The 15,069-nt window shown below is 40.7% G+C and overlaps 1 protein-coding gene across 2 annotated transcripts in view; it reads left to right on the forward strand.

Moving 5' to 3' along the window:
- TNKS (tankyrase) overlaps positions 1-9,722 on the forward strand; it is a 214,348-nt gene extending 204,626 nt beyond the window's left edge. For both annotated transcript variants that reach the window (XM_011281425.4, XM_023252430.2), the window contains exon 27: positions 5,636-9,722. In XM_011281425.4, the coding sequence (XP_011279727.2) occupies positions 5,636-5,722 (87 nt within the window). In that variant the 3' untranslated portion in view covers positions 5,723-9,722. The remainder of the gene's footprint in view (positions 1-5,635) is intronic.
- The last annotated feature ends 5,347 nt before the right edge of the window (positions 9,723-15,069 follow it).

Genomic DNA, 15,069 nt, shown 5'->3' on the forward strand with positions numbered 1-15,069 from the left:
TTAGTATATGGCTGGACTCAAAATGTCAGGAGTATTTTTGTATGTTGTACTTTAAGCATCACATTAAATTAGACATAAAGGAGAGGTATTCTCTGGCCATTGGCTGCTACAGAGATTTAGCCTTTATTTTACTGAAATGACACGAACAATGTAGTTATTTAACCTGGAAAGTAGAAAATTGTACAATAATTTATAGCATGATTTTCAAATATATAGTTATTCAAGAGACCATGATTCTTCTTCATCCCTGTGAAGAATAAACTGAAAGCATTTGAGTTTATATAACAGTAGGGATCTGGGTTAAGGAATGGTTCCTGAAAGTCAGTTAGGACTTCCTGGAAGTCAGTTCCTGAAAGTCAGTTACCAAAGTGGTTGTTGAATTTTTTCTTACAGGAACTTAAAAAAAAAAAAAAAAATGCCATGCTTTTATAACCAGCATGGATATAAAGTGACTTGACAGGAAGTAACACTCGGTGGTTGATCCTGCGCCCTTCTGCTCCTGCGGTTAAATAATTCCCTTGTCTTAAATCCCTCTGGACTTGAATGTCTGTAATCAACCTGTACACACAAACAGTGCAGTAGCCTAACCACTAGGAACCAGGGCCCTTAATCATTCATACCACTGGAGTCTTAGAATCTGCCTGACTAAAATTTACATGTGAGAGGGATCTCCTTAAATAGTGCACCACCAAAATGTAAACACTAGCATTACCAACTCCTTTGCTTCAGCAGCTTTTCTGCAAGCAAAACGAATGTGTCACACAAGGTATGGTAGATACTAAATTTCACTGGGACAAAAAGAAGTAGGAGTGTGCTTCACACTCATTTTTGACACTGGGCACATGCCAGTGTGGGTTGTTTTTGAATCCTTCTTTTTCTGGGTCTGACTTACCTTCCCAAGCAAGACTGGAAGCTTCTTGACAGCAAAGGACCTTATCTCACCGCAGAGTACTTTATACATAGAGATGCTCAATACATGTATATTGGTGGTGAATAAATACTTTTCTTGACCATTTAACCATCTAGTTGGCTGGGCAGTTTGTCCATTTCTCCAGCGGTATTTGAGCTTTCCTAGAGTTTTTTGATTCCTAGAGTTTTATTCAAACTCTAGAATTAGGAGACTAGCTGACCTAGCCTGTTTTAGTAACTAGTTGACTAAAATACCATTTCAAGAATTAAGCAGTGTTCAAATCATAATAAAATAAGACTACAAACTCTTTAGTTATTGAAGCTTCAGATTGGAAAGTCAGGAGAGATGAAGATTGTTAATTGTGTTATTCCAACTAGAAGTACTAAGAAGATAGAAACCATTGCTGTTTTTACATCAAATCAGAGCAGACTAGAATTTTGGGAAACATATTATGAGTGATAGTGTTTTCTTACACATGTACACAGTTATAACTTTTAAAGACACATTTACATTTTTTATTCTTTTTATTCTTGCTGAGACCCCCTCAGGAGGGGTCTTTTTTTAAGTGTTTATCCTTATGTCTTTAATAAATCATGATAATAATGTTAATAGTGACAATTTACACATACCAAATTCTTAGTCGGCCAAACCTATTCTAAGATCTTTGCATTTAATGCTTACAAAAATCTTAGTATTATTACCGTTCCCCTGTAGAGATGAGGAAAGTAGAGGCAAAGACCTGTAACAGTTTCTGCCTCCTAAAAATCAGATGTGAAATTAGAAATAATCCAGTCAGTCAATCGCATGTTTATTTCTGCATTTTAAATATTCAACAGTGCAGGTTTTTTTCTGGTTTATCCACTGTATTCTCTATGCTGCACTTTTCACCCCCACAACTTACTTAAATAACTAGAATTTTGTACCTCTTAATGCCTGTCACCTGTTTCTCCCATCCCCTCACCTCCTTCCCATCTGGCAACCACCAATTTGTTCTCTGCATTTGTGAGGCTGGGTTGGTTTGTTTGTTCATTCGTTTGTTTCAGGGTTTTTTGTTTAAGTTTTTATCTAAATGTCAATTAACATACAGCATAATATTAGTTTCAGGTGTACAGTATAGTGACTCAGCATTTCCATACAACACCCAGTACTCATCACGACAAGTGCTCTCCTTAATCCCCGTCACCTATTTCGCCCATCCCCCCAACCACTGCCCCTCTGTAACCATCAGTTCTCTATAGTTAAGGGTCTGTTTCTTGGTTTGCCTCTCTCTTTTTTTCCCTTTGCTCATTCGTTTTGTTTCTTAAGTTCCACATACGAGTGAAATCCTATGGTATCTGTCTTTCTCTGAATGACTTATTTCATTTTAGCATTATGCTCTCAAGTCCCATCCGTGTCGTTGCAAATGGCAAGCTTTTATTCTTTTTTATGGCCGAGTAACATTCCATCGTGTATGCATACACCACTTCTTGTTTATCCGTTCATCAGCCAATAGACACTTGGGCTGTTTCCCTATCTTGGCTATTGTAAATAATACTGTTGTAAACATAGGGGTACATATATCCCTTTGAATTACTGTTTTGTGTTCTTTGGATAAATGCCCAGTAGTGTGATTGCTAGATCATAGCATAGTACTTTTTTTTAATTTTTTGAGGAACCTCCATACTGTCTTCCACAGTGGCTGCACCAGTTTGCATTCCCACCAACAGTGCATGACGGTTCCTTTTTCTCCACAGCCTCGCCAACACCTGTTGTTTCTTATGTTCTTGATCCTAGCCATTCTGACAGGTACAAGGTGATATCTCATTATAGTTTTGCATATAGTTTTGCATATAGTTGCATATAGTTTGCAAATAGTTTTTATTTGCATTTCCCTGATGATAAGTGATAATGAACATCTTTTCACATGTCTGTTGGCCATCTGGATGTCTCTTCTTTGGACAAATGTCTGTTCATGTCTTTTGCCTATTTTTTAAATTGGATTATTTGGTTTTGGGGTGTTGAGTTGCATGTTTCTTATGTATTTTGAATACTGACCCTTTATCAGCTATGTCATTTGCAAATAGCTTCTCCCATTCCATAGGTTGATTGTTTCTTCACTGTGCAGAAACTTCTTAGTCCCAGCAGTTCATTTTTGCCTTTGTTTCCCTTGCCTCAGGGGACATATCTAGAAAAAAATTGCTATGGCCAATGTCAGAAAAATTATTGCCTGTGCTCCCTTCTAAGATTTTTATGATTTCAGGTCTCACATTTAGGTCGTTAATCCATTTTGAATTTTATTTTTGTGTATGGTATAAGAAAGTGGTTCAGTTTCATTTTTTTGCATGTTACTGTCTAGTTTTCCCAATACTGTTTACTGAAGAGACTACCTTTTTCCCATTGGATATTCTTTCCTGCTTTGTTGAAGATTAATTGACCATATAATTGTGGCTTTATTTCTGGGTTTTCTGTTCTGTTCCACTGATCGGTATGTCTGGTTTTGTGCTGGTAGCATAGTGTTTTGGTTACTACAGCTTTGTAATATAGCTTGAAGTCTGTGATGCCTCCAGCTTTGCTTTGCTTTTTCAAGATTGCTTTGACTATTCAGGGTCTTTTGTGGTTCCATACAAATGCTAGGATTGTTTGTTCTAGTTCTGTGAAAAATGTTGGTGATATTTTGATAAGGATTGCATTAAATGTGTAGATTGCTTTGGGGTAGGATAGACATTTTAACAATATTTGTTCTTCCTATCCATGAGCATGGAATGTCTTTCCATTTCTTTTTGTCTTCAGTTTCTTTTACCAGCATTTCATAGATTTCAGAATACAGGTCTTTCACCTCTTTGGTTACAAGCTGGATTCCTAGGGATCTTATTATTTTTGGTGCAATTATAAATGGGACTGTTTTCTTAATTTCTCTTTCTGCTGCTTCATTATTGGAGTATAGAAATGCAACAGATTTCTGTACATTGATTTTATATCCTGCAACTTTACTGAATTCATTTATCAATCCTAGCAGTTTGGGGTGGAGTCTTTAGGGTTTTCTAAATATAGATTAGTACAGAATGTAGCATAATAATGTCATCTGCAAATAGTGGAAGTTTTACTTGTTCATTGCCAATTAGATGCCTCTGATTTCTTTGTGTTGTCTGATTGCTGTGGCTAGGACTTCCAGTACTGTGTTGAATAAAAGTGGAAAGAGCAGATATCCTTGTCTTGTTCCTGATCGTATGGGGAAAGCTCTCAGTTTTTCCCCATTGGGGATGATATCAGCTGTGGGCTTTTCATGTCTGGCCTTTTTTATGTTGCTGTATATTCCCTCTAAACCTACTTTGTTGAGGGATTTTATCATAAATGGATGTTGTATTCTATCAAATGCTTTTTCTGCATCTATCGAAATGATTATATGGTTCCTACCCTTTCTCTTATTAGTGTGATGGATCACACTGATTGATTTGTGAATATTAATACCCTTGCAACCCAGGAATGAATCCCACTTGATTGTGGTGAATGACTTTTATAATGTATTGTTGGACTTGGTTTGCTAGCATTTTCTTGTGTTTGTTTTGTTTTGTTTTTTAGATTCCATATAAGTGAAAGCATGTGGTATTTGTCTTTCTCTGCCTGACTTACTTCACTCCGGAAATACCCTCTGAGGCCATCCATATTGTCACTAATGGCAAGATCTCATTTTTTTCAATGGCTGAGTCATATTCCATTACACACACACACACACACACACACACACACACGATGGATGCTTAAGTTGCTTCTGTCTTGGCTACTGTAAATAATGCTGCAATGAACATAGATGGTCATGTATCTTTTTGAAAGTCCAGTTTTTTTTTATCTTTTTTTTATATTATTCCATATCTGTATACAAGTAATTTATAAGTCAGCATTCAGCAAATTATTTTTGGGCCCCGAAACATTTACCTCACCAAAGAGTAGTAGTTTGCAGGCCCAGACCTCTCTGAAATACTGCATCCAGCTGTGTCATTATATTTAGGGTTGAAGAACTCCTATGTAGTACACATACTACAAGGGGGTTTTGCCCCCCACTCAGTTGTCTGGTGAAGGTTTGTAACAACTTCCCCTAAGAAGTACTCCTTCCATTCCAGATCCTGAGCCTTTCATTTTATGTACTGCAAGAAAAAGAGACAAAAGAGACTATATGGGGTGGAGGGCCTAAATCTGAACCATTATGTTACCTTTCATTAGTCACCTTTTAAACATTATCTCCAAACTGTTGCCTCTACATTACTGGTGACTCCACAAGCCTCATTCTTCCTGCTTCTAGTTCAGCAGGTTCTATTTGTCATTAATTAATTTGAAATTAGTTTGAAATCGGTTCAGCCAAATTACTTTTTCATTTAACAAACTTCTTAAACACATGCTGTGTGACAGCACCACGTTAGATGAGGTGAGAGAGATTATCTCCTGCCTTAGCTTTCCCATTAATGCCATGTGCATGACAGGTGAATGCAGCACTTTAAAGTACTCAAAGTAGAAATAACATTAAAACCATTCTCTCGATTATAGGGTCTAGATACATTTATGTACAAGATACAGGTAGATCGTGTATGTTTGGGGCGGGGGAGGGGGGCAGGTTTAGACACCTGTTGATTGGCTGGTCTTTGCAGGCTTTGGGTATGTATAGAATATTAATGATGATCAACAGCCTCTGAGACATCCACTTAATATTTTACCTGCCAAAGGAGTGATTTGTTTTCTTCTGGTCCTTTGCAGGCCTACCCAGAGTATCTCATCACATACCAGATCATGAAGCCAGAAGCTCCTTCGCAAACCGCCACAGCCGCGGAGCAGAAGACCTAGTGAAGGCCCCCAGGGAAAAGCCAGATCGGATTTAAACTTGGGACTGGATTACAGTGGATTGTTTCCAACAAAATCAATATTCCGTAAATCCCTGACAGCCTAGAAATAAGCTGTTTGTCTTTTATAAAGCATTGCTATAGTGATGAATATAGTATGAGTAACTGATAAATACTCAACTGCTACTGTTCCCTTTGAGGAAATGTTTACAGGGGCGGCCTTTTAACATATCTCAGGCTCATTTGCATTGCAATTGTCCATTTCTAAAACAAGATTGCTTTGATCTGGGCTTGGAAATGGAAAAACAAAACATACTTTCCCAAATTTCACAATTTACACACTACGTTTGCTTTGTTATATATGGCACGTGTATGCAACAAATACCTATGTCAGGCTCATTTTAAATGTTTTATAAACATGCATCATTTTTTTTTCCTTTTCCTTTTTTTTTTTTTTTTTTTTTTGGTTTTTTTTTTTTTTTTTTTTTTTGGTATGTGTTTTTGTTTACTTTGAAAATGAGCCAGAGCCTTCTCGAGGATATTTTGCACAAAGTCACACTGACTAAAATCATTAGCAATGCAACATGAGCTTCTGGCTGAGCAAGACTTAGTTTCCCCCTTTTTTTTTCACTCTGATCTATTTTGTATCTGTACTTTGTATCATTGTAAATCGGGTGGGGAAGGAAAAACATCAGGTTTTAGTTTCCTTTTATGACTTGGCCAGTCTTACAAGGGAAAGGCACACAGGTCAGACTGATTTAGGAGCTCGCTAGCTCAGAAAAGTGGAAGCTGCTGTGGGCCCCTGCTCTTCCCGTTCCAGCCTTCGAGGTGTTGGGAGGGCGCCTGGTGCGGAGACCTCCGAAGAGCGCAGCCGGGGAAGGGGGGTGGGGGGTGATGTGTCTCGGAGCTCAGGAAACACCACGGGACGGTGTGGGGGGCCCCACTGACGCGTGGGAGGAGCACGTGATTGCAGGATACCGTCGTAGGAAAGGCTCGCAGGGCCTCCTCCAAGAAAAAGTACTTCTCTTCGCCTAATCCGGACCGCCGGAAGAGTCACCCCCGAAATTAGCTGCCTTATTTCCAAATTGAGTGGAATTATTGTACTCTATTAGAGTCACAAAAATCTTCATGGTTTCTCCAGTTCAAAAAGCTAAAGTTCACATCGTCTTTAGTAGATAGATGTGCAGGGACTTTTGTGTTTACTCCAGATTGGGGCTTATTTTGAGTGAGGTGCTTCAGATAGTTTATAGAGGTCCCTGCACTACGTTTCCGAACCGTTTCTTCAAACTTCTTAACAGACAAGGAGAACAAAAACTGAAACCAAAGCTCTTTTCGGTTATTTTTATAAATGAAGGTGGAGAAATACTATACTGTTTCTGCAGGAAGTTACTACTTTGTTTTGCATGTTTTAATCAATATTTGCCCGGTGCACATCAACGCTCGTAAAAGATTACCCATTCCAGTTTTTACACTCGCCCTTTTCACCCGAACTGAATATCGAATTGACTGCGTTAACTCACTTACTTTGACACGCTGTGCATCTTCTCAGCTTTGAAGCAAAAGTAACATAAATGTGGTTAGGAAAAAAAAGGAGAAACAGTGTGACAACAAACTTGCCGTTTCAACTTCAATTTCTGAAAACCGGTTTATTTTTTAATACAGGCTGATTAAGCTGTGACCTCATTTACTCTCCTAAAGGAAAATAAAATGGTTACATGCAAAAATTCTAGAATAGGCTCTTAAAGTATACACTTAGCTTTCTTTTTGGCTTGAGTCCAGTGCTAGAACTAGGCATCGGGAACTAGTTTGAGTTTTATAGCAGAATCTTGCATGGGTCCTCAAAATGAAATCAAGAATTAGCCTCAGTTGTTGCTTCTATTGAAGTTTTAGTGACCCAAGCTGGGTGTTCGTGTCTTGGCTACCTGTGTAATAGCACTAGAATTCCATACGAAGCTTCAGAGTTTAATATTTGTTAAGAAGGCCTTTTTCCTCCTTTCCTTTCTTTTTTGCCGTGTGTAACAATGGGTTGAAGGAATGGCATCTGTATTGTTTTCAGTAGCTGTGAAAGTGTATAATACTTGCCTCCCCACTTAGAAATAGTTTAAAATGGTAAACACAGCTGTGATTTTTAGTTCAGTAAAAGGGTTAATATGGTATAGATCTCAAAAGCTTTATAGCTTTATTAAAAAGATAAGCCACTGCTCAACTGTGGTTATATGTTGTTTCCATCATACTAACTAGATTAATGGATGTGTTAAACTTCAGCCTTACACTTGAGAAGTCCACCTGTGGTTCAGTATCTAACCCGCCGATGTTCCGTATCTGATGTTCCGTGTGCCGAGTAAAGGTACTTGTGTAAGGAGGACATTTGCAGTGCTTCTTGTCTTGTAATGATCCAAGTGCATAGTAGTTGTCGAAAGAATGTGTATGTATTATTCATCTGCCAAGAGAATGGGTTCGTTGATATTTCACAGGAGCCAAATACATCTTTTCAAAACTTGAAAACCAAAGGTCATCATGAGTGCCCACAAGCTAGTACCAGTTGGTTACGTTTGGGACTTCCATCCATAGCAGTGTGAAAACCCCTTTGGAATATAAAAGCATGGCGTTAACTTAGGCCGAAATCCATTTACTTTTTTGTATACGCACTTCTGTAGGAGCGCTAGCAAGTTGAGGACTTCAGTGTGGCCTCCCCTGAAATGGCCCTTCTGTTTTCCCAAACCAAATGGAAGAGAGAATCTGCACACCTCCACCAGCCTGACTGCAGTTCTAAAGTCAAATCTTCTAGACCTGATGCTTCCAGTTTACTGGGTATTGCCGGCTGGGTTCTTAACTCGTAAGTTAAGTGCTCTGGACACTCTCTCCTTGCACTTGGCCTTCTTCCCTTTTCCTCAGGTTGCTAGTCTGGAATTGAGTAGCTCCAATAGTTACCTGTGACCCCACTCATCTTCCTCCCTTCTTCATCTTGAGTCTTGCAGAAGGAGACTGTGCTTCTGTTTGCATACCCCGACCAGATCCGGTATGCGGCCTCCTGTGCTCCGCTCCGAAGATCCTGCCAATCGGTTAACAAATGACAGCATGGAAACCAGTTTTACTTCTATGCAAAATAATAGCAGTGCAACCAGGATTCTTCCTTACCCTTTCCTTCTTGGAATTCGGGATTTCTAGCTTTTCAGTAACATAAGTAATATTAGGATGTTTTCATGACAGCATCCTTGTGCTCCTGGAGCTTGACATCAGCGGCTAGATTAATTTCCCTTTGCTCTCAAAATAGCAAAGTGCGTTGATGTAGAGAGAGAAATGCCTGAACGTGGCAAATAAAGTAATATAGATTAGTATTCTATTATTGTAGCCTTTATACAAAAAATAGCGCTTCACTGTGCCCTGGAAGGGCAGCAGTAGAATGCACGAAGTTGCCTGGGTTCTTCTTTATTTCAGCCCACCTGCCAAGTGCACGGGGTTATTGGCCACTGCTCGCCCCCCCCCCCCCCTTTCTCAACGTGCGCGCTCTGGAATCCTGTAAAGAGCCTTGAGAAAAGAAGTGGGTGTGTCCTCGGGCACCTTGCCTCCAGTGTGGCCAGAGCCCGCTTGTACGAGGGTGTGGGATAAGCCGCCTTCTTGCTGTGTTTTTCGCTGGGCAGTTGTCTCCTACAGAGCTATGGACTCCGGTCACGCGGGGAACACTCCAAGCCGACCTTAAGATAGGGTTTCATGTGTCAGAAATTCATTTAAAGACTAAACTCAAACTTGTTCAGTGTCAGTCAGTGACGGAAAAAGGAAAAGAAGGTAATTGTGAAGATAATATTTGAGCTTTGGTTGGACACATCTCGCACCTGAACAGGAAATGCTTTTTTTGAAAAACCGCCCTGGAAAGTGAGGCGTCTTCAGATACCTTGTGCATTCTGAAATTAATAGACAATTAAACGTTTCTTCTTAAGAAAAAGCCTTAACTGTGGCAGAAACTTTTTAACCTTTTATAGCCTAATAAAGAAGTTAGAATTCCATTTCTCAGTGTTTGAAAGGTGTCAGTCGGGCATGTCTCGTGTATGTCACACCCATAAAGCTGATTTGATGAGGGTACGTATTTCACAACCGATGCTCCCTTACATGCCACAGACTGGATCTAATCAATCCCCCCTGATTTCTCGATGCCTGAAATTCCTCGGCGACCAGATATTCTGGTTTAAAGAAGTGCTAGCAGGATTTCAAAACTTAGCATTTGGGGGCGGGGGGGGGGGGGGGGGCAGGGAGCGGCGGAGGGGGACACAGCAGCATCTCATGAAGTGATACCACGTGGAGCCTGAGCGTTCCCCAAGCTGTTTTCTCATCATTTTTAATTATAAGCCATGGTTCTGAGTGAAGGGCAGTAGGAAGCTCCAGCTTTTATACCCCATGAGACCAAAGCCGCTCGCCGTGCGACCCATTTTCTACATCCGCCAGAGGTCCCGCCTCCTTTGAAGTAACAGTCACGCCGCAGGGGTGTCGCATTTGGGCTCCTCCTTCGTTCGTGTTTTCTTTCCCGCGTTACATTGTCACACTCACCCAGACTTCTCATGCGCCACAATTCAGATTGTTTTGCTACTTTTTCATGTGTTTGTGCATTTCCTCAGGCAGCCCTGAAAGCCCTTTGTTGATTGAGAGTGTTTGCAGAGAAACACAGGAAAACTCTGGTAGTGGGGTGTCTCTCACGCTCCCATGCCCCTCCCAAGGTTCAGGATGAGGAGCGAGAACACGCAGCAGTACAAGCGGAACCAAACTCTTGGAGGCTAATAGCCTAGACCTAGAGGATGACCTTGACCCTGTAACCATTGTAGTGATTACACAAAATATTTAAGCTCTTCATGTGCATACAATACCTGCTTCTGCTTCCATTGTTTCAACATCACCGGTCTTAGTGGTAGTGGTATTTGTCTTTGATAGCTACAAACTATAAAGGTACTTTTATCAACAAGGTTTCTCAACATTTACAAAACCAGCTTTGAGGAAATCTAAGAGTGTTTCCTGGCAACAGCATTTGGAGTAGTGATCATATGTTCCCATTGTGATGTTGGTCTGTGTGAGTAACCATTGTAGTGACGCCTTGGTTCGTTATTGGTGTTGTTTTTATTTTTAGTCTCTCTGTGACCCACCAGTGGCAGGGGGTTCCAGTCCCCTCGCTTTGCTTTTTTGCGTTTGTCCGTTTGCAGGATTGCCAGATGAAATACGAGGCACCCAGTTACATTTGAATTTGAGGTAAATAATTTTTTAGCTTAAATATGTTTCATGCACTATTTGGCACATATATACAGTAAAAAAAAAAAAAGTTTCTCATTATCTGAAATTCAAACTTAACTGAGCATCCTGGCTTTTTGCTTTGTTTTATTTTACTAAATCTGGCAACCCTATCGATTTGGTCATGGGAAATCGCTTACAGCATGTAAATTCTTCTAGTCTTCACTGTCTTTCCCGTGAAACAGAAGACCTTTTTTCCTTGCCCTCTACTTTCCAAACGAGGGCATCAAGGAACGTCACCTGCCTGCATGGTGGGTTTCTATTTAAGACATCTTTATGATTATATTTAACCTGTAATTGTGCTTTGGCTAAATGTCTAACAGTACTTGTAACTGTTTAATATTCAATAAAAACATTTTTAAAATATACTGTGTATGGACAGCAGTCAGCTCTGGAGCGTCGTCATTTCCCTGCTTGTCCATTTCAGCCTGACCTCCCTTCACACAACTGACCTAAAACTGTCAGAATACAAGTGGCTGTTGTTCCTCTCGTCTTCCTGCTCAGATCCGTGCTGCAGACGCCTCATCCGCACCTGTAAGCTCGCACGGGAGTGGGTGACGTCCAGCAGCCACGGGAAAAGAAGCACAGGTTCCTTTTAGAAATATCTCTGAAATGAAGGGGCCCGGGCTCTGGCGGCAGACCCACGCCGGCGCCCGGGGCATCTCGGAGGCCCTGCACGACTTCTGTGCCGAGACTCCCTGCCTCCACCACTCCCGGTGTGATACCTTCCAGGTGCAATGGGAAACTCCAAGCACCCGGCACGGTGCCTGGCACGTAGCACTAAGGAAATCATTCCCTTTTCTTCCATCCTCCTTTCTCCATGCCTCGTGGCGCATTACACAGCAAATTGGAAGCTAGCATTTTATCTACGACTTCTTTGCCAGAGGGTGGCAGAGTCACAAGAGGTCATAAATTAAGTACTTGCAAGCACGCTAATAACCCCACAAATAGCAATAGCTATCACTGAGCCCTTGTGATGAGCCGGGAACTCTATATATACCTTGTCATTAACAATCCCAACAACCAGGGCGCCTGGGTGGCTCAGTCGGTTAAGCGTCCGACTTTGGCTCAGGTCATGATCTCACGGCTTGTGAGTTCGGGCCCCGTGTCAGGCTCTGTGCTGACAGCTCAGAGCCTGGAGCCTCTTCAGATTCTGTGTCTTTCTCTCTCTCTCTGCCCCCTTCCCTGCTCACACACTGTCTCTCTCAAAAATGAACAAATATTAAAAATTTAAAAAAAATTCCAACAACCCCACAGAATAGGAATTTTAATCCCCATTTTACAGATGAAGAAACTGAGACTCGAGAGGTGAAACAGCTTAAATAACTGATGTCCCAGAATTCTTTCCAATATGGACTTTAACACCTGTTGACAGGCACCAAACCTGACTCTTGTCTGAAGCTGGTGTTTAAGCAGGAATGAAACCACCAAGGCGACTCTGCTACCTGGTTTTATGTCGTCACGTCACAAGAAGATCAGATTCTAAGCGCCCTTGGGCTCCAGTTTCCCCTGTGGTTTTTGCTGACGTTAGAAAACAGAAATGATAGATTGCTTTTTAAATGTTTCTTTCTGCTGCTTCATTATTAGTGTATAGAAAATCAACTGATTTCTGTATGTTAATTTTGTATCCTGCGACGTCACTGAATTCATCCTAATAGTTCTTTGGCAGAGTCTTTCACAATGCCTTTTTAAAATTCAACACCAAAGACACGATCCACAGAAGAAAGAAGTTGATAAGCTAAACTTCATTAAAATTTTTTAAAAACCTCTTTGAAAGACACTGTGGAGAAAATGAGAAGACAAGCCACAGGCTGGGAAAAAACATTTGCAAGAGACACATCTGACAAGACGTACTCCTGTCCAAAGCACGCAAAGGATTCGTAAGAGTCAATATTAAGAAAATGAACGAGCGGAGTAAAACATAGGCCACAGATCTGAACAGACACCTCACCGGAGAAGGTGAACAGATGGCGAGGAAGCGTATGAAAAGACACTCCACGTTGTTTGTCATCAGGTGAGCGCAAGCTAAAACAACAAGAAAACAGGACACACGTAGAATGGCCGAGATCCCAGACGCGGACAAGAGCAAGTGCTGCTGAGGATGTGGAGTGATGGGAACTCTCACCCATTGCCAGTGGGAGCGCCAAACAGTACAGCCACTTGGAAAGACAGCTCGGCAACTGTCTCACAAAACTAAACACACAATCTTTACCTACAGTCGGGGAATGGTACTCCTTGGTATCTACCCAAAGGAGTGGAAAAGCACGTCCACGCAAAACCCTGCACGCGGGTGCTTATGGCAGCTGTATTCATAACTGCCAAGATTGAAAGTGACCAAGATGTCCTTCAGCAGGCACACGGATAAATAAGCCGTGTCGCACCCAGACAATGGGATGTTATGCAGCACTGAAAAGAAACGGGCTACCAAGCCATGAGAAGATGTGGAGGAACCTTGCTTACCACTAAGTGAAAGAAACCAATCTGAAAAGACCGTTCCAACTATATGACATTCTGGGAAAGGCAAAACTAGCGAGAGTTAAAAGACCAGTGAATGCCAGGGGTCAGGTGGGAAGAAAGGGATAAATAAGTGGAGCACAGAAAAGTTTTAGAGTAATGAAAATACTCTGTAGGATATCGTGATGCTGGACACGTGTCCCATTTGTCCAAACCCATGAAATGAACAACACCCAAGAGTGACCCCTCATGGAAACTATGGACATTGGCTGACTATGAGGTGTCAACGCAGGCTCATCCACTGTGACAACTGTGCCACTCTGATGGGAAATGCTGAAAATGGGGGGAAGCCACACGTGTGGGGACACAATGTATATGGCAAATCTCTGTACCTTCTAGTTTTGCTGTGAATCTAAAACTGCTGTTAAAAATTCAGTCTATTTTTAAAGAGAGAGAGAGATGAGGGATAGAAACATGTCCAAGCAAAGGATAGATGGATGATAGATAGATAGATAGATAATAATAGATAGATAATGATGATAGATAATAATGATGATAGATAGATAGATAATGATGATAGATAGATAGATAGATGATAGATGATAGACTTTCTCTTTTAGTGGAGACAGGAAACCTAGACATGCACATGAATAAATAAATATTAAATAAAATTTGTTAATTTTGACTTCATTCCTCCTTTGACTTCAAGGAGGTGAACAGTATAAACATATTAAAGAATCCTAGACTTTTAATTAATTTGAAACTTGGGAGAATGAAGAGGAAAAGCAAAAAAATTCTTGGTGTTTCCTCCACTTTGGACTCAGAGCCGGATTTTATAGACCGGTGCCCTGAAGCTGAGACCCAGGAAAACAGTGAGGGAAAGAGAGCACTAAGACAGATGAGCTCTTCTCCCACAGGCTCACCAGCACATACAGCACCGATCCACACGATGCTCTCTTGTGCGGGCCTGGGGGCCCAGCCACAGGGCAAGCAGCTTTGTTCTCTGTCTACATAGTTGTTCAAGTAAGGCAGCATGGTATATACCCTGAAAGCAGGGACTCAAAGAGGTATTTGTTAAAAAAAAAAAAAAAAAAACAAAACAAAAAAAAAAACACTAAGCAAAAATAAATGACAAACGGGAAATGTTTTCAATTCATACTATAGATAAGGGATTAATCTCTTTCATACAGAAAGAGTTTATGAAAATCTGTAAGCTAAACCAATCAGTTGTGAACACACAGTTCATAGTAAAAAATACAAATGATTCTTGAGTACATAAAAGTATCCAATCTCATAATAAAAGAAACGCAAGTTAAAATAGTAAATTAATGCAATTTACCTACCAGATTAACCCAGGAAGTTTTATGACAGTGTTGGTGAGTATTTGGGTAAAAAAGCAGTGAGTGGGGGGCGAAATTACATAAATGTGAACACACACTTTCATGTACTTACTTGTATATGCATGGCAGATCTTCTGGGTAAATATGTAAAAATCTGACAACATTGATAAACATGGGTAAACTGAGGGACAAGGCAACATAGTTGAGAAGAAGACACTATTGTATACACATCTGTATTTTCCAGATGTTGATCATCCGTGTGAATAAATTATATAAAGAACTAAAA

This window comes from Felis catus, chromosome B1, assembly GCF_018350175.1.
Source record: "Felis catus isolate Fca126 chromosome B1, F.catus_Fca126_mat1.0, whole genome shotgun sequence".
NCBI lineage: Eukaryota > Metazoa > Chordata > Mammalia > Carnivora > Felidae > Felis > Felis catus.